At 42.8% G+C, this 24,173-nt stretch overlaps 2 protein-coding genes across 5 annotated transcripts in view; both read left to right on the forward strand.

The window, feature by feature from the left end:
- LOC129700734 (volume-regulated anion channel subunit LRRC8C-like) overlaps positions 1–18,731 on the forward strand; it is an 80,311-nt gene extending 61,580 nt beyond the window's left edge. The window contains exons 2-3 of one of the 2 annotated variants that reach the window (XM_055641366.1): positions 3,298–3,437; positions 9,599–18,731. In XM_055641366.1, the coding sequence (XP_055497341.1) occupies positions 3,300–3,437; positions 9,599–11,920 (2,460 nt within the window). In that variant the 5' untranslated portion in view covers positions 3,298–3,299 and the 3' untranslated portion in view covers positions 11,921–18,731. Of the gene's footprint in view, positions 1–3,297; positions 3,438–4,227; positions 4,598–9,598 lie in introns of those variants that run through there. The other variant, XM_055641367.1, reaches the window with a different exon arrangement.
- Positions 18,732–21,689: 2,958 nt separating this feature from the next.
- The window catches only part of LOC129700736 (DBIRD complex subunit ZNF326-like), a 42,308-nt gene continuing 39,824 nt past the window's right edge, over positions 21,690–24,173 (forward strand). For all 3 annotated transcript variants that reach the window (XM_055641368.1, XM_055641369.1, XM_055641370.1), the window contains exon 1: positions 21,690–21,897. In XM_055641368.1, the coding sequence (XP_055497343.1) occupies positions 21,762–21,897 (136 nt within the window). In that variant the 5' untranslated portion in view covers positions 21,690–21,761. The remainder of the gene's footprint in view (positions 21,898–24,173) is intronic.

Below are 24,173 nucleotides of genomic sequence, written 5' to 3' on the forward strand. Positions count from 1 at the left end.
ACCTCCCAGCCCCGCAGCTGAGCGCAATGGCCGAGGTAGAGGGCTCCTATGCCTCCCTGTTCGCAGAGTTCCCGGTGCTCCTCACCCCCCCCCGTTTTCATGCGACCACCCTTAAGCACGGGGTGGTGCACCATATTTCCACCGCGGGACTGCCATTACATGCACGGGCGCGCAGGATCCCGCCCGACAAGCTGTGCATTGCCAAAGAGGAATTTAAATTGGTGGAGGACATGGGAATCGTATGGTGCTCTGATAGCCCGTGGGCGTCCCCGTTGCACATGGTTCCCTAAAGCATCTGGGGGGGTGGAGACCATGCGGGGATTATCGGCGCCTGAACGCCGTTACGACCACGGACTGCTACCCGGTTCCACATATCCAGGATTTCACAGCTTATCTGGAGGGTGCCACCTTTTATCCCAAGCTACCACCAGATTCCTGTTCATCCTGACGACGTGCCTCAGACCGCTACCACCATCCCGTTTGGGCTTTTCGAGTGGCTGCGTATGCCGTTTGGGTTAAAGAATGCCGCGCAGGCATTCCAACGGCTCATGGACATGGTGGATCGGGGATTGGACTTTATATTCATCCTGGTTGCAAGCTGTTCCCAACAGGAACACTACACGCACTTACGGGCGCTGTTCCAGTGGCTCTAGGATGATGGACTAGTAGTCAACCCTGCCAAGTTCCAGTTCGGCTTCTGCACAATTTCATTCCTGGGGCATCATGTCACCTCGCAGGGCACGACCCCATTACCCACCAAGGTAGAGGCCATTGGGCGTTCCCCCGGTCGCTCACCGTCAAGGGGCTGCAGGAGTTTGTTGGCATGGTGAACTTTTATCATCGTTTCGTGCCGGCAGCTGCCAGGATCATGCGCCCTCTGTTCCAGTGCCTCGCCGGTAAGCGACGGGACCTCATGTGGACGAGGTTGTGGCCGAGTTTGACGTCGCGAAGGAGGCGCTGGCCAAAGCCACCATGCTAGTGCACCCACGTGCCACTGCCACGACTGCCTTCACGGTAGACGCCTCCGATACGGTAGTGGGAGGCGTGCTGGAGCAGCTCATTGACGGCCGCTGGCCTTTTCTAAGCCATCATCTGCGACCCCCCAAGGACAACTACAGCGCGTTCGACCGGGAGCTCCTCGCCCTGTACCTGGCGATCCGACATTTTCGATATTTTCTGGAGGACAGGTCTTTCACGGCTTCGTTATTTTTGGCTGTTTAAAAGCGACTTGGGTAATCGCTTTATTTTCGTTTAAAAATAAAGAATTTTATTTTACCCGATTGTCTCGACTGCCAAACTATAACAATTATATATTCTATAGTAGAATATTCTATTAAGAAATATTTAAAAATATTAATTCTCTATTTAGAAATATATTCTCTAACAAAATATATTCAGATACAGGATAAAGGGTATATTATTTAGCGGATAAAGTCCGATTATCGATCTCTAGATCTATAGATTATAGTTCGAAGGTCACCAACGAGGTGAATGGTTGGTCAGGACCGCACTCTAGCTGGTGAAAAGATGGTTCAGTTGCCTGATAACAACTGGGACAAAACTGTCCCTGAATCTGTCGGTATGTGTTTTCAAAGTACTGTACCTCTTGCCTGATGAGAGAGGGGAAAGAGGGAGTGGCCGGAGTGAGACTGGTTCTTGGTTATGCTGGTGGCCTTGCCAAAGAAGTGTGAAGTGTAGATGGAGTCCATGGAAGGAGGGTTGGCTTGTGTGATGGTCTGGGCTACGTCCACAACTCCCTGCAATTTCTTGTGGTCTTGGATGGAGCTCTTTCCAAGCCATGCTGTGATGCATCCCGATAAAATGGTTTCTACAGCGCATCTGTACAAGTTGGTGAGAGTTGTTGGGGACATGCTGAACCTCCCAAGCCTTCTAAGGAAGGAAAGGTGCCGGTGTGATTTCTTAGCTATTGCTTCAATGTGGCTGGTCCAGGACAAATTGCTGATGATAATTACTCCTAAGAACATAAATGACCATTTGTTGCTGCACTCTCCTTCCCAATCAATATTTGAAAGTCTGGTCTAATCTACTTTTACTCGAGATAGTTCATGATTCAAGTCAAGAAGTCAAGTCAAGAGAGTTTATTGTCATGTGTCCCAGATAGGACAATGAAATTCTTGCTTGCTGCAGCACAACAGAATATTGTAAGCATAAATACAGAACAGTTCAATTCAATGCACACATAAATAAACAGATTAAGTGCAATAGGCTGTTACAGTTCAGAGTATGTTTGATGGCGAGTTTAAAAGCCTGATGGCTGTGGGGAAGTAGCTGTTCCTGAACCTGGATGTACCAGGTGTCAGGCCCCTGTACCTTCTACCCGATGGTAGCGGAAAGATGAGTGCGTGGCCAGGATGGTGTGGGTCCTTGATGATGTTGGCAGCCTTTTTGAGGCAGCGACTGTGATAGATCCCTTCAATGGTGGGGAGGTCAGAGCCGATGATAGACTGGGCAGTGGTCCCAACTTTCTGCATTCTTTTCCGCTCCTGGACGTCGAGTTGCCAAACCAAGCCACGAATCAACCAGTCAGCATGCTTTCTACTGTGCCTCCTGTAGAAGTTCGAGAGAGTCCTCTTTGACATGCCGACTCTCCGTAATCTTCTCAGGAAGTAGAGGCGCTGATGTCCTTTCTTTATAATTGCATCAGTGTGCTGGGACCAGGAAAGATCTTTGGAAATGTGCACACCCAGGAATTTGAAGTTCTTGACCCTGTCCACCATCGTACCATTGATATAAACAGGACTGTGGGTCCCCTATCCTACCCCTTCCAAAATCCACAATCAGTTCCTTGCTTTTGCTGGTGTTGAGGGCCAGGTTATTGTGCTGGCACCATTTGGTAAATCGGTTGATCTCACTTCTATACTCTGACTCGTCCCCATCAGTGATTCGCCCCACAACAGTGGTGTCGTCGGTGGACTTGATGATGGAGTTCGCACTATGTCCAGCTACGCATTCATGAGTATAGAGTGAGTAAAGCAGAGGGCTGAGCACGCAGCCTAGAGATGCTCCCGTGCTGATTGTTATCGAGGATGACACACTTCCACCAATACGGACAGACTGTGGTCTGTGGATGAGGAAGTAGAGGATGCAATTGCAGTCACTTTACACTATGAAGTCACTTCATAGTGTAAAGCTCCAGTTCCAAGCATCCTCTGATACCTCCAAATCTCCGGCACAAAATGTTTCCTTTCCAATGATCCATACAAATTGAGATGACCATTACCAGTCTTGAAATGAAAAGGCTTGTGACAGTAATTATATATACTTTTGTTTCTTTAGATATGTTTTCAGTGGTTGAGCTGAAATATTTTGGAGACCAACGAGCAACATTTAAAATCTTAAAACCATGGTGGGATGTCTTCACGGATTATTTAACTATTTTGATGCTGATGGTTGCAGTTTTTGGAGGCACGTTACAGGTAATGTACACCTTGTTTGGAATGATCAATACTTCTCTATTCCCTTTATGTGGTTTACTAAGAATCTATTCAAACCATTTTTGAAAATTACCTTCAATGTAATGGGTAATAACATAACCAATATTATTATTTTTTTAAGTATTTCCAGATGTGGAGGAATTTATGTGGCCAGAGGGTGGTGAATCTGGATCGCATTGCCACAAACAGTGGTGGTGGTGGTCAATTCTTAGGGTATTTTTAAAGGGAAGATTGATAGGTTCTTGATTTGTAAGTTCCTAAGTTCATGTGTTCTAGGAGCAGAATTAGGCCATTCGGCCCATCAAGACTACTCCGCCATCGATCATGGTCGATCTATCTTTTCCTCTCAACCCCATTCTCCTGCCTTCGCCCCATAACCTACTTACACCCTTACTAATCAAAAAAGGTTGTCAATGGTTACAGGGGGAGGCAGGAGAATGGGGTTGAGAGGGAAAAATAGATCAGCTATGATCAAATAGTGGAGTAGATTCGATGGGCAGAATGGCTTAATTCTGCTCCTCTGTCCTATGATCTTGTGAATAATATAGACCAAATAAATTCTCACGGTGTAATATAGTAGTTACGGTTTTGTTATAGAGAGCAAAATATGACCAACCTATGATCAATTTGTGACTCACACACCTGCAGTGCTTAGAACTGCAGTCGTGTGAGTATGAGCTGAACAAAATAATGCAATTGTTCTTTATAATGAAACATTTTCATGTTCATACGTAATAGGAGCAGAATTAGGCCTTTCGGCCCATCAAGTCTACTCCGCCATTCAATCATGTCACTGGTTGCATCATGGCCTGGTTTGGCAACTTGAACGCCCAGAAGCGGTAAAGACTGTAAAAAGTTCTGAACACTGCCCAGTCCATCACCGGCTCTGACCTCCCCACCATCGAAGGGGTTTAAAGATAACGGAGTCAAGAGATATGGGGAGAAGGCAGGAACGGGGTACTGATTGTGGATGATCAGCCATGATCACAGTAAATGGCAGTGCTGACTCGAAGGGCCGAATGGCCTACTCTTGCACCTATTGTCTATTATCGGAATCGCTGCCTCAAAAAGGCAGCCAGCATCATCAGAGACCCACACCAACCTGACCACACAGTCATTTCACCCCTGCCATCGGGAAGAAGGTACAGGAGCTTGAAAACTGTAACGTCCAGGTTCAGGAACAGCTTCTTCTCTACACCCATCAGACTATTAAACACCACAACCTCAAATTAGCTCTCAACTACAACAGACTATAATTATATCTATCTATCTGTACTCTTTCTAAAACTCTCATCTTGTCCTCTTCCGGTTTGCGTTGTTTTACGCAAAAACGGTACCCTATATCGCTAGGATTTTTTCGCCACCTTACCATTCTCCTCTGCTGCAAGCGCAACAAGTTTTGCTCTGATCGGTGAAATATTACAAAAGTTATTGGTCCCTTCCGGCACCCGCTGTCAATCACCGGCGCCTAGAATAAAGCAAAAGCAGCGGAGTGTTGGCTGTGTTCGTGGGCGGAGCTATGGTCGTGGGCTGGAGCCAGTGTGTGTGGTGCGGAGCCGGGGCCGGCAAACCGTGAGCCCGACAGGCCCCCATCCCACAGCTGGTGAGTGAGTCCGGAGCCACACACTGGAGCCAGTGAGTGTGGTCGGACCCCCCCTTCCCTAGCCCCCCCCCCCTTCCTCCCACACCCCCCCCCTCCCTACACCCCCCCCCCCTACACACCCCTCCCCTACACCCCTCCTCCCCTACCCCCACCCCCCCTCCCCAACACCCCCCCCTTCCCTACACCCCCGCTCCCCACACCCCCCCCCTCCACCCCTCTCTACAAGCCCCCCTCGCCCACACACCCACACCCCCCCTCCCCACACCCCCTACACCCCCCTTCCCTACATCCCCACCTCCCCTCCCCTACACCCCCCCCTCCCCTACATTCCCCTTCCCTACACTCCCCCCCCTACACACCCCCCTCACCTACACACCCCTCCCCAACACCGTTCACCTACCCCACCCACCCCCCCATCCACCCCACTCACCCCCTCTTCCCCCACACACCCCTCCCCACACACCCCCCCATCCCCCCCCCACCCCCCCCCCCCCACACCCCTCCTCCCACACATGCTCCTCCCCCCCCCACACACATGCTCCTTACCCCCACCCCCCCCCCACCCACAGATCCCCCCCCCCCCCCACACACACCCTCCCCACACCCCCCCTTCCCCCACATACAAGCCCCACTCGCCCCACACCCCACATCCCCCCTCCCACACCCCCCCCCCCCACCACCAGGCCCCGCGTGAAGCCGTCCCCTCCCCTGGCTGCAGGACGCTCCCCGCCTGAAGCCGTCCCCGTCCTCGTCCCCCAGCTACAGAACGCTCCCGCCATTGCGTTGGGGGAACAGGTGAGTGGTGGAATATTGCATTGGGGAATGGGTTGCGTTGGGGGACCGGGCCTCCCGTTTGACTAGGCATTGACTAGTATGGCATTGACATCAATTGTTAAAACCCTACACTTCGTCTAGTTATTCTTATTATTGCACTACTATTGTTTGTTTTTTGAGTACGTGTGTATATGTATATATGTATGTATACACGCATACTCAAAAAACAAACAATAGTTGTGCAATAATATTAATAATTATTATTGTATATATACAGTGTGTGTATATATATATATATATATATGTGTGTGTGTGTGTGTGTACTTAGTATGTGTATATATACACACACCTTTTTTTCTCGTGTATCATATTGTTTACAGTATACTTTGTTTACATATTCAGTTGTGCTGAATTGCATTGTTCTATCTGGGACATATGACAATAAAACACTCTTGACCCTCTATCTTTCCCTCTCAACCACCTTTTCCACCTACACCACAAAGCTGTCTGGGTTTGTAGGTTAATTGACCTCTAATGTGTAGTGTGTGGATACGGTAGTGGGAGAACACACAGTAGAATTAGCGTGAATGGGTGATTGATGGTTGATGTGGACACGGTAGACTTTATCTTTCAGTTAATCAATCAATTCCTAGACTGCTTCAAACTATCACGTGCATAATATTGTCACGTAAGTCACATATACTTAAGGAAGTAGCCGCAGAAATAGTGAATGAATTAGTGATCATTTTTCAAAACTCCTTAGATTCTGGAGTAGTTACTGAGGATTGGAGGGTAGCTAATGTAACCTCACTTTTTAAAAAGGGAGTGAGAGAGAAAACGGGGAATTGCAGACCGTAGTGGGGAAACTGCTAGTCAGTTATTAAAGATGGGATAGCAGCACATTTGGAAAGTGGTGAAATCATAGGGCAAAGTCAGCATGGATTTATGGAAGTTAAATCATGTCTGACGAATCTTATAGAATTTTTTGAGGATGTAACTAGTAGAGTGGATAAGGGAGAACCAGTGGATGTGTTATATCTGGACTTTCAGAAGGCTTTCGACAAGGTCCCACATAAGAGATTAGTATACAACTTAAAGCACACGGCATTTGGGGTTCATTATTGATGTGGATAGAGAACTGGCTGGCAGACAGGAACCAAAGAGTAGGAGTAAACGGGTCCTTTTCACAATGGCAGGCAGTGACTAGTGGGGTACCACAAGGCTCAGTGCTGGGACCCCAGCTATTTACAATATATATTAATGATTTGGACGAGGGAATTGAATGCAACATCTACAAGTTTGCAGATGACACAAAGCTGGGGGGCAGCGTTAGCTGTGAGGAGGATGCTAGGAGGCTGCAAGGTGACTTGGATAGGCTGGGTGAATGGGAAAATGCATGGCAGATGCAGTATAATGTGGATAAATGTGAGGTTAAATGCACTTTGGTGGCAAAAACAGGAAAGCAGACTATTATCTAAATGGTGGCCGATTAGGAAAGGGGAGATGCAACGAGACCTGGGTGTCATGGTACACCAGTCATTGAAAGTAGGCATGCAGGTGCAGCAGGCAGTGAAGAAAGCGAATGGTATGTTAGCATTCATAGCAAAAGGATTTGGGTATAGGAGCAGGGAGGTTCTACTGCAGTTGTACAGGGTCCCGGTGAAACCACACCTGGAGTATTGCGTTCAGTTTTGGTCTCCTAATCTGTGAAAAAACATTCTTGCCATAGAGGGAGTACAGAGAAGGTTCACCAGACTGATTCCTGTGATGTCAGGAATTTCATATGAAGAAAGACTGGGTAGACTTGGCTTGTACTCGCTAGAATTTAGAAGACAGGGGGGATCTTATAGAAACGTACAAAATTCTTAAGGGGTTGGACAGGCTAGATGCAGGAAGATTGTTCCCGATGTTGGGGAAGTCTAGAACAAGGGGTCACAGTTTAAGGATAAGGGGGAAATCTTTTAGGACCGAGATGAGAAAAACATTTTTCACACAGAGAGTGCTGAATCTCTCGAATTCTCTGCCACAGAAGGTAGTTGAGGCCAGTTCATTGGCTATATTTAAGAGGGAGTTAGATGTGGCCCTTGTGGCTAAAGGCATCAGGGGGTATGGAGAGAAGGCAGGTACAGGATACTGAGTTGGATGATCAGCCACGATCATATTGAATGGCGGTGCAGGCTCGAATGGCCGAATGGCCTACTCCTGCACCTGATTTCTATGTTTCTATAATGATTTAGCATGGTTACTGAGATCAGTTACATAGATTTAGACTGCAAACGGGGTGGGAGATTGCAACCTTCACGTGGTCCATCCTGTTTCGACAAATGCAATCAACCTGGCGTGCACAAACAGAAGATCAAACAGAACAAGTTCTCTTACAAGTTTAGGCTGTGCACGCCACACGCAAGAAGAAGAAGACACCGTGTCACAGCCATTTGGGTAACTGTAAGTTGCCCTCGGGGGATTCATATAACATTTTCCAACAATTTGAGATACCAATTCACTGTTACGAAATTTATGTGGGGAAAAATAATACAAAAGAAACAATAAATGTTTTTTTTATTTTAAATCACTCAATACTGAAGTAAGAAGAAGGGGTACACCAGAGACTGGAGCGGATGGGTGGAATAAGATTTGGGAGCAGATGGAGCCAGGTGGGGGATGTAACTGGAAGGGTGGAGATAGAAGTCTGAAGAAGGGTCTTGACCCAAAACGTCACCCATTCCTTCTCTTCAGAGATGCTGCCTGTCCCGCTGAGTTATTTCAGCATTTTGTGTCTAACTTCAGTTTAAACAAGCATCTGCAGTTCTTTTCTACACAGGGTGGAGATAGAGGCTCGTAGAAATGTTCATAAGTTATAGGAGCAGAATTAGGCCATTTGGCCCATCAAGTCTAGTCCGCCATTCAATCACGACTGATCTATCTTTCCCTCTCAACTGTATTCTCCTGCCTTCTCCCCATAACGTTTGACACTTTTACTGATCAAGTCGGCAATCTCAACTTTAAAAGCACGTAAAGACTTGGCCACCACAGCTGCCTGTGGCAATCAATTCCATAGATAGGGGCAACTTCCCCACTGTCATCAGACGACTGAACCGACGTCCCATAAACTAGCGGGTGTAGTCCTGATTTCCCAACCTATCCATTGCAAGCCTGAACTCTTGATCGATGGAATCAGATAAGGGAGGGACGATGAACAGATGGAACGAGGTGAGGGAGCCGATAGGAAAAGTGAGCCAAGGGAGAAGAGATCGAGGGTAATTAGATGCATTGGTTTCTTCCCCCTTGCCAGATGGAGCCAGTGGGGGAAATTGATAAGTCTGGGTAATGAGAGGGCACAATGTAGTGGAGAAATTGTGTGCTTTTCTTTAAGTGGGACTTTAATATTGATTCATTGATGCAATTTTACTAACAGCTGAAACGCACGCCTCCAGATTCAGGAACAGTTTCTTCCCAGTTGTTATCAAGCAACTGTACCATCCTACTGCAACCAGAGAGCAGTCCTGAACTAATATCGGACTATATTTGATCGGATTTTACTGGCTTTACCTTGCACTAAACGTTATACCTTATCATATATCTGTACACTGTGAATGGCTCAATTGTAATAATGAATTGTCTTTCCGCTGTCTGGTTAGCACGCAACAAAAGCATTTCACTGCACCTCAGTTCACGTGACAATAAACTAAACAAACTGAATTGAGCTTCTAATACTGTGTTTTTGATTAACTCAATTATATTTATTTTCCCTTCTGTACCTAAACAGATATCAACAGACAAGATAATCTGCGTACCTGTGCCAGAAGGCTTCCTAATGGCCACCATGCAATGGAATCAAAGTGCTCTTAAAGGTCGTAAATTGAATAGTTTTGATTCAGGATTTAAGACTGATCTAGACCGTGAACAGTACAATCTAATGGATCAGTATTGTTACGACAATGCAATTCAATGGTATTCCAAGTATTTCCCTTACATAGCTATCATCCACACACTGATATTTTTGATAAGCAGTAACTTCTGGTTCAAATTTCCAGGAACAAGTTCCAAAATTGAACATTTCATATCAATCCTCGGAAAGTGTTTAGATTCCCAATGGACGACCAAGGCACTTTCAGAAACTGTTTACGAGGATTCTGACCTACAGATACCACAAAGAACAGTTTTATCAGGTGAACCGTCTGTCACGTGTTCTTTAAACCTGCAGCAATCTTCTGATACAGTCCACTTACTGGGACACAATGAAAGCAGTAATGACAGAATATGTGCGAATGAACCACAAGCGTCTTTGTGCAAGCCCCCATCCAAGACTTTCAAGACGGTTGGGGGCGGTGTTTATGGTCATGCGGCCGTGAAAATCTTGGACAAAAAGGAAGGAGAACAAGCGAAGGCATTGTTTGAAAAGGTCAAGAAGTTCCGTCTTCACACTGAGGAAGGCCATATTCTTTACATGATGTACATAAGGCAAACTATTTTACGATCTATCCAAACAATTCTCATTCTGGCCTACTTTGTAACACGGATTCCTCAAATGAAGCATATTGTCCACTGCGTAGATCGAATCCATATTACAGGTTTCACAGAATTTTTCTGCATCCATGGCCTTTGGAGGATATTCAGGATGTTGTCCATCGTGTATGTTGTGGTCATATTCATTTACTGCATAACATGCATCTACACGCTCTACTGGATCTTTTACTTTAAACTTAAGGAATATTCATTTGCGTATGTCCGAGAGGAAACTGGGATTGATGACATTCCAGATGTGAAAAACGACTTTGCGTTTTTACTGCATCTTATTGACCAATATGACAAATTGTACGCCAGAAAGTTTGCTGTGTTTCTGTCTGATGTTAGTGAAAACAAACTCCGTCAACTAAATTTGAGTTATGAATGGACACATGAAAAGCTTCAGCAACGTATAACGACTAATGAAGACAACAAGACTGAATTACATCTCTTTATGCTACCTGGTATTCCGAATAGTGTTTATGATATTTATAACCTGGAAGTATTAAAGTTAGAATTTATTAAAGATGTCTCAATTAGCGCAGCCATCTCACAACAAACTTCGCTCCAAGAACTCTGGGTGTACAACTGTATAATAAAAGTGGAAAACCGAGCACTCGCATTTTTGAAAGACACAATAACAATTTTAAGAGTCCGGTTTGCAAATTCTTATGAAATACCACAGTGGATGTATTGTCTGAAAAATCTGCGTGCATTGTACCTTGAAGGAAATTTGTTAATTGACAACAAGTCTTCTATTGTCCTGCAGTCGCTGTGTGACTTAGAACGGCTTAAATCTTTGCATCTAAAATCAAATGTCACTAAAATACCTGCAGCAGTCATTGATGTTGCTCATCGTCTCCAGCACCTCACTATTGACAATCAGGGCAAAAAGTTCACCACTCTCAATGGCGTCAGAAAGATGTTTTGCCTGTCCGTTCTCAAACTGTACAGCTGTGACCTAGAGCGAATCCCAAGTGCCATATTTAGCCTGAGCAATCTTCAAGAAATGGACCTGAAAGACAACAACCTGAGGACCTTGGAAGAACTAGCTAGTTTCCAGCATCTTCGCAAACTCACCACGCTGAAACTTCACTACAACAAAATTTCACAGATTCCTGTGTACATTGTCAAAGCCAGCTCACTCGAAATGCTCTATTTAACTAAAAACAACATTAGTTTTCTTCCGTCAAATCTATTTAAGCTCACTAGACTACGGCACCTAGATGTTGGCCATAATATTATTACAAGCATTCCCACTGAGATAGAACAACTGGAAGATCTTCACTACTTCAACATTGAGAGTAACAAGGTGTCCGAATTACCCTTAGAATTGTTTTATTGTACAAAGCTCAGGGTATTAATACTTTCACATAATCTATTGACTTGCATTCCACCCAAGGTGAAAAACCTGATACAACTTCGCCAGCTAGACCTGAAAGGCAACAAACTGCAGTATTTGCCACCTGAACTGGAAAAGTGCCAGTGTTTGAAGAGGGGTCAGTTGAATGTGGAAGAGGACATTTTCAACACACTGCCATATGATGTCAGAGAAGAATTCATAAACAGAGAGTCCAAGTGAATTGCAATATATGTGAATTCTGTGGTTGAATAATCTACTTTCTATGCATTTTTAATGTCTGGTGGTATACTGTTCAAATATATCTGCATTTTTTAAATAATCACCGAAGATGATTTTCCAAACTACAACTTATTTTTTCTTGGTTATTTAACACAGTGAGATATCTCAAGATTTTTAAAGCTTACAAAAAGGTGCCAGGCTTAGCAGTAGAAAATGTAGGGGAGAACAAAAGGCCGAAGAAAGTACACTCCTTATAAACGCAGAGAAGTACCAATATATGCATTTAAGACACGGTGCCAAAGTGCTTGTCACAGAATAGGGAGAAGGGAATTCAATGGTGGTACAATTGAGGCTGTAAAAACTGAAGACCTGGTAAAGATGAGGAAAGTGCAGAAAGAAATGGATGGATTTATAGTCAGCGAAGTGATATTCATTGGGGATCGGTGGAAGTTGGCAAGCCAATTATGCATGGAGAAGAAAGTCTTCGGGTATAAATTAAAGTTCCAGGTAAAAGATAATGTGATAGTTTTAATCTAACTGATTAATTTTTTTATGATTTCTAATTCAGAAAGGCAGACAATTCTCAGCAGTTGAAAAATTGAAAAGGATTCTAACCATCATCGCTCACTCTCATATATATACCCCTAATCGACACCTTATGCTCAATTCTGTACTTTCAATTGAATTTTACCGATTCAAATTTACAATTAAACAACTTAATATTTACATCAATGGAAGATGGAATACGGTTGGCAGATCATCTGCATTATGTTATGACGTATATAAACATCAATAGGATAACTTTTGCTTTGTTCTCCCTTCCTATTTTTCTTTCCTTTTCGGTTTTCTCAAGTCTTTTGCTGGGTACATTTCCCCAATTCTAGCACTCTAGAGCAATGACCATCTTCAAGCTGTCCTAACATAAGGAAGTGTATCATACTGGAGGGCCACAATGGAAGACACGGCTCTCATTTCTGATACTGCTATTTCTTTGTTTGGCAACATTGAAAACAACTTTACCTTCTTAGTGTCCTGTTTACTGGAGTTGAGTCATTCTCAGCAGTCAAGAAATTGAAAATGATTCTAATCACCATAGCTCAGTCAAATATATATACCCCTAATCGACATCTTGACCAGGAATGTACTTCCTTGCTGGCTTTATCAGTTTCGATAACTGGATTTCCATCCAAGTCTATTGGGCTTGCAAATCTTGCAAATCTTTAATGTAGTACCGGATAAGTGAGCTTTTGTTAATGAACATTGCTGCACCTGATTCCAGAATTACTGAGACTTGCATCTCAGAGTTGACGAGAAGGAGCGTATAACTTCTGTGCAATTATTGATCGTGTACATCATACAGCCACTTGCTAATCCTAACTTGGAATCCAGAGGATCAAAGTGACTGTCTCTGATACCATGAAAATCCATGAGATATATTATGACAGCCAAAAGTTAGCATTTAAAACTCATGGTTAACCGCATTTCTCTGGTTCTGGAGTCACATGTAGATCAAGAAAGGACATATATAAGAATATGCAGCTTCTTTTTAAATGACCTATTTTGACATTTGACAGGGGTTCCAGCTCGCTATTGATCGGTTCCTCTGTAGATCATTTGTTAAAGTATGAACATAGAACCTGGATTTTTATAGTGAGTAAACATTTCTTTATAGAGTAATGGGAATGTTAGTCCAAGTTACAGATAAAGGGAATTGACAGCTTGTTTTCTTCCTTCATTGCAGCATATTACACTATATTGTACAACTAATGGAATATTCTCCTTTATTCCATGAGCTTGAATACAAGTGGTTTTATAAAACAGTTATATTTAGCCGTACAAAGCCTTTGGCTAAAACCCATCTAGGGTAATGCATTCAATGCTGTTCAGCACACAAAAGGCATGATATTTGAATCTCTGGATTGTGGCGCGTACACACCAGAATGATACCAGAACTTACATGATCAATTCACAGGCAGGTTTGTATTTGCTTAATTAAATGGTAATCAAATTGAGATGTTTTAAACTATTTAAGGGAGTTGATGGAGAGAAAATATTTCCTTTGGTGGATGAATAAAATAGGGGATCAGAACCTCAAATTTAATGTTGTTAAAAAAACTGCTTCATTTTCTTAGGCTGTCCCTTAGATTAGAGGATGACTTGGTTCCACTCAGTTCTGTGGTACTGAGATGGCCACTGAGGCCAGTGTGGAGCTGCAGATCTTTCCACAGACATGACAGGAGGTACTTGACACAGTGGGGTTGGCCTGGGGTAGGATTGTAAGGTGCACAAACACCTCTGCTTTACACAAAAAGGTAATAGAAATTTGGAACAGTAGGTGGTCAGTTGAACACTTCATTTGTTTTGAAATTGACTTTTGTAGCATCAATGTGGAAATATGATTTAAAAGGGAGATCAAACATTATTTAATTGCATAGCAGAACAGGTTTGGGAAATTGAGTGCACCTCGTATCTTCAGAAAGTCAATAGTGACCAATGGCCACTCAGCCATCAAGTGCTCACAATCGAGAGCTCATGTACGGTTACTCTATCAGAATGCTAACTCTATTATGTCCTTCCTTCATCAACATTGATGAGCCATATGTTATATTTGTGCAAACGATATTGCTAAATATTTATATGATCAAAAAATGTAATTTAAAAAAAAAATCTTACCGAAGAAATTGTAAGAAATTGTTAGAAATTATATAGTGCTTGGTGAAGCCCTTGGACCTAGCATCTCTATTTACACATATTCCTCATATGGATAAACTACTCATAATCTATTTTTCTTTCTTACTGCTGGATATTCTTTATCCAAATATTTAGAAAAAATCTTCTTTATTGAACTACCTGTACCTGTTAAACTGCGGTATAACATTTTATGTTGCATTAGCATGTAGACATTTCTGTAATTTGCTATTTGTTCTTGAAATTATCCCGAGTCCATGACCACATGTGTTCATCAATTAGGCAATCAGTGGAAACCTTTTATTTACCCTTTCAAGAATTGAGTAATTTTATTTTCTATTTTGTTTTGCTGTAAATCTTTTCCATTGCAAAGAAATCTTACTGAGTTTTATTTTACCTTTTTTCCTTTCAGTAATGTATTGATCATTGTATCACTTTAGAGCATCTTTGCTCTTGCTTTTCTTAGCTCTTAGCTAAAGTTAATCACTAAGGAGAGTCACATCTCTTCTTGTTATTGACAATGATTTGGTTTTGTTTGTAAAAGATAAGTGTTATTGAACGAAGCCAATTTCTTTCGTTTAGAGAACCTTGCCCCAATTCTGTTCCTCAATTTTTTGAAGAATCATATCTGTTCTACATCCAAATAGACAAGCCTTTTTCAAATAGACTGAAGGCTGAGGTAAGCATGCCAAGTGTAGACCCAGTTAATAAACAACTATAATGACAAAATAGACAACAGCATTATTTTAACCTCCGCAAGAGCCAGCAGTTATTTACCAAACGTGCCATGTCAATTTTCAGCCAGTAATCTTGCAAATGATCAAGTGGTTTTCAGCACGATTAATGCTGAGTGTGATTTTACAAAATATCAGTTCATGCCAGATTGTGGTTCCAAGTTCTGTCTGTGTAAACTGTTCTGTGAAATGGTGATACTGCCCTTTCTCAAATGTGATTTAAAAAATGATCTGAGCATTCCAGTATTTGAGCTAAAACAAAATTGCAAAATAACAGCTAATTTCTGGTCTGGTCTCTTAGGAAAACTTAGGAGAGAGATTTTATTTGAGTAAAAATTGCAATAAAGGAGGTCTATAATTCCACATTCCTAGCTCAGATGTGTTAAAATAACCACGCTAAAAGCAGTGAATAAATAGTTATATAAACTGATTTATTGCACTTTTAAAAAGGCCATGTTGCAGCTTTCTAAAGTTCCCATTCTGAAATTTTAAGTGCGGGTCCTTGTTAATTATTCTATTTTCTCTAATTTAGAGATTATTTAGTGAAATTGCAATAACAATACAACAAAATCTTTATATTTCTATCATCAAGAATGGTCAGATAATTTTCTTTAAATGGGACATTAAAAAAATTGCATCCTGGATGACTGCACTGTTTGTCTTTGGATATTCATTGTGTAAACAATCAGAAAATATTGTTTTATGAAAATGATCAAGAAGGCTCATAGCTAATGCTGAAATCTATGTTGAATGTGAAGCAAGATTCATTACCCTTCAAAATTGCAGTAACACAGAACATAAAAGTCCAAATTTGCAGAACAGAATAGAATAACATTTTTCTTGACTATTTCCGTTGTTTAGTGTATTTTCCAAAAAGGAACAGTTTATATTTAGACACTGTTTACTGGATTTGTTGAGTCTTTTAATTTAAGAAAATCAAGATCTAATAGACATACAGAAAAGGACCAACATGCACTCTTTATATGTGGTTCAATGGATTCTGGACATCTTTGAACACTTTTAAGTGTAAAAATAAATTCTGCAAGCTTCTCTCATATGTTAATTTTTTTTAAATTCTGTAGATATCCTAATTAAATATGCTTGTCATTCTTTGTATCAGTAGTGGCACAGGTACTGTTTTCAAAGAAATAAACATTTTGTTTCTGAGGTGCCACAAAATGGTGTTGTGGCCATTTGGCTTCTTTTGTGTGTCATTAATTATGACATTTGTCTTTAAATTTTAGACTGCCTGTTATTATGTGGGTGGGATTTATTACGTACTCTAGGGCATGTTTGGTGCTGAGTTTCATACACAGAACTTTAGTTTTTAGTTTAGTTTTGGACTTACATGGGGAAGGTTTACCTTCGACCATGTGAAGTGTAACCGAAACACGAGGAGTTTTCTAACGTTTAAAGCGATATGCTGGAGTTTGACGAAGATTACAGTGTACGAGTCGGAGAAGAAGGTCGGATGTATATCTTATTGTCTATTTGTCTATTGTCTATATCTTCAACAACAAAGAAACTATAAATCAAAAGACTGTGTCATAGAAACATAGAAAATAGGTGCAGAAGGAGGCCTTTCAGCCCTTCGGGCCAGCACCGCCATTCATTGTGATCATGGGTGATCGTCCCAAATCAATAACTCGTGCCTGCCTTCTCCCCATATCTATTGATTCCACTAGCCCCTAGTCATGAAGATTTATCTCTGAAGAAACTCTGAAGGTCTCACGGAGAGCTCACATGTGTATTACGACATTCTCCTTAACCATGTAGTCTCCTGTGGCTAGAGAGAGTAATCTCTTGAACGATATAAAAATCTGCCGCTGCACAAAGTCGAAGGATACCTCTTTAAGGAGGTGAAAGCCAGTTCCAGAGAGTGGGACAGAAGACTAGGCTCGGATCTCGAAAGAGGTTTTAGCCAGAAGATCGGTTCCAGCCTAGGATCTGAAGACAATAGATCTCGGCCAGAGATGGCCTAGAGGTTCATCGACAGCGACACGACTTATCTGAAGACATTATCACAAAATTGTGAGTAGAAATCGACTATACTTTGAATTTTAAGGTCAGAAAACTTTAATTCTAAACGGCTTCTGTAAGAAGAGCCAGAAAGCTAGCCACCAGCTTGGAAGATAGCCAATAAAGTGTTTTTCCATTGCTGGGAGAAATTCAGATGTCCGACCTTGGATTGATTTGAAGTCAAGATAAGGCACATTCCTTTTCAAATAACATCATTATTAACCTAGTGAAGGTTGAGGGATGATGTCTGGATATTCAGTTTGTTATTGTACCTGAGAAAAGATGTTTACATAAAATTAAAGCAGAAAGAAGAAGACTCTGTTCATTCAATTTAAAGACTTGGCAATCTGCCAAAACCTGTTTGAATCCATGGAGCAAGAAGAAAGTATCACGTCTGAGGAAGCACGAGATGGCGATGAGAGACAAGTTAAATTCACTGAGAAAGGCCGAGTTCTATTTCTGAAAAATGCTGAGTAGATGAGAAACAAATTATGGAAACAGGTTACCAAATTAATTGAGAAACAGAAGAAACTAATGGAATCAGCCAAGAACGTGATCAAAGTGGAATTTAATATGAGTCAACCACTTAACCTCTGCCAGGAGGTTCAAGATGAACATAATGCACTGATGGACTCAGAGCTATCTCTGGAAGAACGTGAAAGACACACCCAGTGGTGGGAGCCAAGGGTGGGTATATTCAATGATTACATGGATGATGCGGAGGAGTGGTTATCTGAAATGATACCACAACTTACACGTTTAACAGCTGGAAGTGCGATGCAACAAGGTGATGGAATGGTAGATGAGATTACACCACGAGATAGTATCTCGAATGTATCTACACGAAGATCAGGACATAAATCTGGTTCTATAGCCAGTTTGGTATCAAGAGTTTCTGCTCAGTTGGGAGTTGAAGCTGATCTAGCCGCTCTCTCAATAGAAGCGGATGCCTTGAAGAAGAAACATGAGATTGAGCAAGAGGAAGCAGAGATTGAGCGACAAGAAGAACAGATAGAGAAGAGGCGATGAAAGGAGCAGATGAGGCGAAGAAATAAACAACTGGAACTAGACACAAAGATAGCGGTGGTCAAATCGAAGAAGGAGATATTGGAAAGAGGGTTCAAGATGTAGCTCTAGAGCATCGAAGACGATGAACTCTGGACCAAGAGGAAAAACTGCTCCAATTGAATTGGCAGTTGGATCAATTCCACAATCGAGGTCTACCGGATTTCACGGCTTTGAAAACCCATTGGAACAGAGTAAGATGGGTAAAACGTCATCTCAGCAAATGGGTGCTAGATCAAAACAAACTACTTATGGAGCCACTGGGAGAGGCTTGGGACAAACCAATAGCGGATTTAAGCTGGGTAATAAATAAATAATTATAAATAAAATGTAATTATTTAAGCTGTGAATGATGTTTCAAATCAGTCCCTGTGGGCGACGGAGGTGGTACGGAGTTCACTTTCAGTTTAGTTTATTGTCACGTGTACTGAGGCTTTTGTTGCATGCTAACCAGTTAGTGGAAAGACTACACGTGATTATCGAGCCATTCAGTGTTCAGATACATAAGGGAATAACGTTTAGTGCGATATAAAGCCAGCAAAGTCTGATCAAAGATAGTCCTTTTACTAAAATTCCCCTTCAAAATTGCAACAGAAAAATTCAAGTACCTGGGTATTCAAATTACGAGAAGACACAAATCATTATTTAGTGCCAATTTTATACCACTATTAAATAAACTGAATGATACGATTAAATTTTGGAAAACGCTTCCACTCTCATTGATAGGGAGAATTAACGCTATAAAAATGACTTTCTTACCACAATTAATATATTTGTTTCAAGCGATCCCAATATATATTCCAAAATATTTTTTCAAAAAATTAGATTCCACTATCACTAATTTTATATGGGACTACAGAACACATAGAATTCAACGAAAGCATTTGTGCAAATCTAAAGAAGTTGGGGGTTTATCATTACCTAACTTTATATATTACTACTGGGCAGTGCATATTAAGAACATAATATACTGGCTGGATAGTTCCACTCAGCAGTTGGAGTGGATAAGAATGGAGAAAGAGGAGTGCTATCCGCACGATATAGGAACGATCCTGCTCTCACCGATAAAATTGAATAGTATAATATATAAGAAGAACCCAATTATTCACAATATAATAAGAATTTGGAAACAAATAAAAGTATCCTTGAAATTAAATAATTTATCAGTACTAACCCCACTATTGAACAACCCCGCATTCAAACCTTCTCTCATCGACAACACATATCAACAATGGGATAGACTGGGGATTAGGAAAGTAGGGGACATGTATGAAGTGGGCAAACTGTTGTCATTTCAACAATTAAAATTAAAATTTAAATTGAAGGATAATCAATATTTTAAATATATACAGGTATGTGACTTAATGAAGAAATATACACATAGATTTCAAACTATATTTTTAGATCCTTTAGAAGAAGCAATGAATATTAAGGCTGATTCACAAAAATTAATATCATACTTTTATAATAATATATTAAATAGAGAATCACCCTCAACAGAAGCATTAAGGGAAGATTGGGAACAAGAGCTAATGATAAAGATCTCGAAGGATAGATGGGAAAAGTATTTGATGAATACACGTAACTGTTCTATTAATGCAAGACATAATTTAATTCAATTCAAATTATTACATAGACTATATTATTCAAAAACGAGGTTGAATAAATTTTATCCAAACGTCTCTCCCAGATGCGATAAATGTTTGTTTCAAAACGCTAATATAACACACTCATTTGTTGGATGTACAAAGTTGAATAAATTTTGGAGTGATATATTTGATATATTTACAAAGATTTTCAAGTCAAGAATAGAACCCAAAACGGAATGGATTATATTTGGAATAATAGGAGAAGATACCAATTTAAATAAAGATCAAAATGTTTTTTTTAATTATGGGTTAATAATTGGAAAGAAATTGATACTTAAATTTTGAAAAAATACAACCACACCAACTGTTAAAATGTGGATTAGGAATATGATGGACATAGCACGCCTTGAAGAAATGAGACTCCGACTAATAGATAAATATGACCAATTCTTAAAGAGTTGGTCTCCTTTCATCGACTTTTTGGAATCATGTGATGCAGCGGTGCCGTAAGGATTGCTGATTTCAGTTCATGACGCGGATAGAGCTACATCTCCGAATACAGATTTGAAAAATTCTCTTTTAAGGGGCCTTCTCTTCTATTTCTACTTTCCACTTTCTCTCTTCCTTTTTTTATTTTTTTATATACACACTTCACGTTTTTCTACTCTCTACCATCTATTTTTCCACTTTTTCCCCTTACTATTGTTTTCTTTTTCTTGTTCTGCTTACTTCTTTCTTATAACATAAAACTAGAGGTTGTACATAGAATGGATTACGTTATTACATAGTTGGCACCTAAAATTAGGTGCCACTGTACTGTTTTGTGCTGTATTAACTTCTAATAAAATTTAAAAAAAAAAAAAAAAAGATAGTCCTTTGAGAGAGAGGATGTTTCCATTATTGAGAGAGTCTTGGACGAGAGGTCATAGCCTCAGAATAAAAGATTGTTCCTTTAGGAAGGAGTTGAGAAGGAATTGTTTTAGTCATTGGGTGGAATTCATTGCCACATAAGGTTGTGGAGGCCAAACCTTGATTTGTACGGGTGTCAGAAGTTATGGAGAGATGGCAGGAGAATGGGGTTAGGAGGGAGAGATAGATCAGCCATGATTGAATGGTAGGTACACAAAAATGCTGGAGAAACTCAGCGGGTGCAGCAGCATCTATGGAGCGAAGGAAATAGGCAACGTTTCGGGCCGAAACCCTTCTTCAGATTGAATGGTGGTGGCCTGATGGGCCGAATGGCCTAATTCTTCTCCTATCACTTATGATTTTATGAAGTAATTGGTTATTTTTTAAGGGTGTCGGGGGTTACGGGGGAAAAGCAGGAGAATGGGACTGAGAGGGAAAGATAGAGGAGGCAGGATTGAATGGTGGAATAGGCTTTTCAAGAGAGAGAGTTAGATTTAGCTCTTAGGGCTAAAGGAATCAAGGGATATGGGGGAAAAGCAGGAATAGCGGTGCTGGAACTAGACACAAAGATAGCGGTGGTCAAATCGAAGAAGGAGATATTGGAAAGAGCCGTCCATGGCGTCGCTTCTCCTCCGTCCGTCTCTGGCACGAAGGGCTGAATGGCCTATTCCTGCACCTATGTTTATATGATGGGCTGAACGGCCTAATTCTGCGCCTATCACTTGTGACGCGAGCCCGCCCCTGGGCCGGGGAGGGCGGGTTATTGTGTCGCACTGCCGAGCAGAGATCTTTACTGCCGAGGGAGGCGCCAGAGACGGACGGAGGAGAAGCGACGCCATGGACGGCTCAAGGAGAAGCGACGCCATGGACGGCCTAAGGGAAAGCAGACGCAGCTGGGGCATGAGCGACAACGACGGCGGTATGCGGGGCTCCAGCCGGGGCTTGGCCCCCAGCGACTCGGACGGGATGCGAGGTAGGAGATACGAGGAGAGGAGCGAGAGGCCGCCCGCCTCCATTTTATCCCCACACTCTCATCGCCGCACCGCACCATGGCGGCGGCGTCGCCGCTCTCGGGCATGTTACAGGAGGGAACCCGAGGCCTCGCCCTCAGCGTTGTGGGACACAGGCCGACATCCGCGCTCCGAGAGGCCGAAGTGGCCTCAATGTCCCGACCGGGACCGGAGTGGCCTCAACCACCCGCGCTGCGGCACTAAAATGGCCGCCCTCTTTCTCTCCAACCCTCTCTCTTTCTTCTTCCCTCTCCTTCTCTCCCTCCCTCTCCTTCTCTCCCTCCCTCTCCCTCCCTCTCCCTCACTCTCTCCTCCCTCCCTCCCCCCCTCTCTCCTCCCTCCCTCCTTCCCTCTCTCTCTCTGTCGCCCTCGCCCTCTCTCCCTCCCTCCCCCTCCCTTCCCTCCCCCTTCCCTCCATACCTCCTTCTCCCCCTCCAAATGTGACCACTGTGAAAGAATATAGTTTCGAACATTTGCTGCTTGTTTTAACCAACCTTTAAATTCGAGAAACAGTGTCCCTGATGTTTCTTACTCTTCTCCAACTATCATCTCATAGAAACATAGAAAATACGTGCAGGAGTAGGCCATTCGGCCCTGCACCGCCATTCAATATGATCATGGCTGATCATCCAACTCAGTATCCCGTACCTGCCTTCTCTCCATACCCCCTGATCCCTTTAGCCACAAGGGCCACATCTAACTCCCTCTTAAATATAGCCAATGAACTGGCCTCAACTACTTTCTGTGGCAGAGAGTTCCAGAGATTCACCACCCTCTGTGTGAAAAAATATTTTCCTCATCTCGGTCCTAAAAGACTTCCCCCTTATCCTTAAACTGTGCCCCCTTGTTCTGGACTTCCCCAACATCGGGAACAATCTTCCTGCATCTAGCCAGTCCAACCCCTTAAGAATGTTGTAAGTTTCTATAGGGGGTGTGCATATAAGGTCACTGGGTCAAGTGGCTTGACCACGGAGCCGCTCAATCCATCTGGAGGACATCCGTAACTTCCGGTATATGTTATTAATGCAAGAAACGCGTACTTTCCTACCTGTTAAAACCCGACAAAATGCTGAATTTTTGCGCTGTAAAAAATTGTGGAAGTCGGGGTAAGCGTGAGAGACATGTACCCAACTTCAGAATTCCAAAAGTGACGCGAAATGAAGGTAAAGAGAAGCGAGAGCTGAAGGGACAACAACGGCTAAAGTGCTTGGCGAACATTGGCCGTGCAGATATCGGAATTGAAAATATTGGGAATTATCGCGTTTGCTCACTGCATTTCATCAACAGTAAGGCATTATTTGCGGTTTTCTTGATTCCATTGGTATCTAAAAACTCAGAAGCGATAAATCTGGCTGTAAATTTTGCTTCAGAGGCGCTTTCTTTTCGTATGTAAAAACCCACTTGAGACCCATGGGCGATTTTAAAATTTTACAGCCAGATTTATCACTTCTGAAACTTTAGATGCCAAAGTCGTGGGAGTCGTGCCAAAACACTCTCGGCAGACCTGCACCGCTGCCAGGATCGATCCCGGTCTCCGGCGCTGCAATCGCTGCCGAATTGCCACTGGACCATCCCCGTCCCCACCCTAAAGCCCCTCCACGCACGGGGTTGGCCAGAGACGTCGAGAATCAGACGGGCACAGTGCCCCCAAGCCCACAGCCAGCGCAGAGAATCAGCGCTAATCCCAGCTCAACTCTGCCTGTCCCTGTCTGGATTGAGACAGGGCTGTAGGCGAGACAGGCAGAGTTGAGATGTATTTACGCTGGATTGAGCTGAAATTACCATTCACAGGGCCTTTGAAGCCTCGCGTGTGTGTGTGAGTGTGCGCATGCGCGCGGGGCCGCCAAGATATTGTGTTGCCGGTCCCCTCCATATTTTGATAGCGATTTGAGCGATGATGCCAGTGTTGTCCGAGGAGCGCTGACCTTCCTTTCCACCTCCTCTGCCCCTTCCTCTCTCTCTCTCTCACTCTTGTACGCCCTCCTCCACTCCCCTTATTCTCTCCATCCCGCACTGATCCCTATTCCTGCCTCTATTCAGTCCTCACTGACATCCCCTGTGTTCCCCTCCTCATCTTACCCCCCCCCCCCATCTATTCATCCTGCACTGATCTCCCTATCCACCTCGCATTGATTCTCCTGCCACTCCCCCATCAATCCTACACTGGTCCCCCATTTCATCCTGTACTGACCCCCCCCCCCCCCCTCCCATCCATCCTGCACTGCTCCACCCCTTCATC

The sequence above is a fragment of the Leucoraja erinacea genome, chromosome 10 (genome assembly GCF_028641065.1).
Source record: "Leucoraja erinacea ecotype New England chromosome 10, Leri_hhj_1, whole genome shotgun sequence".
Lineage (NCBI taxonomy): Eukaryota > Metazoa > Chordata > Chondrichthyes > Rajiformes > Rajidae > Leucoraja > Leucoraja erinaceus.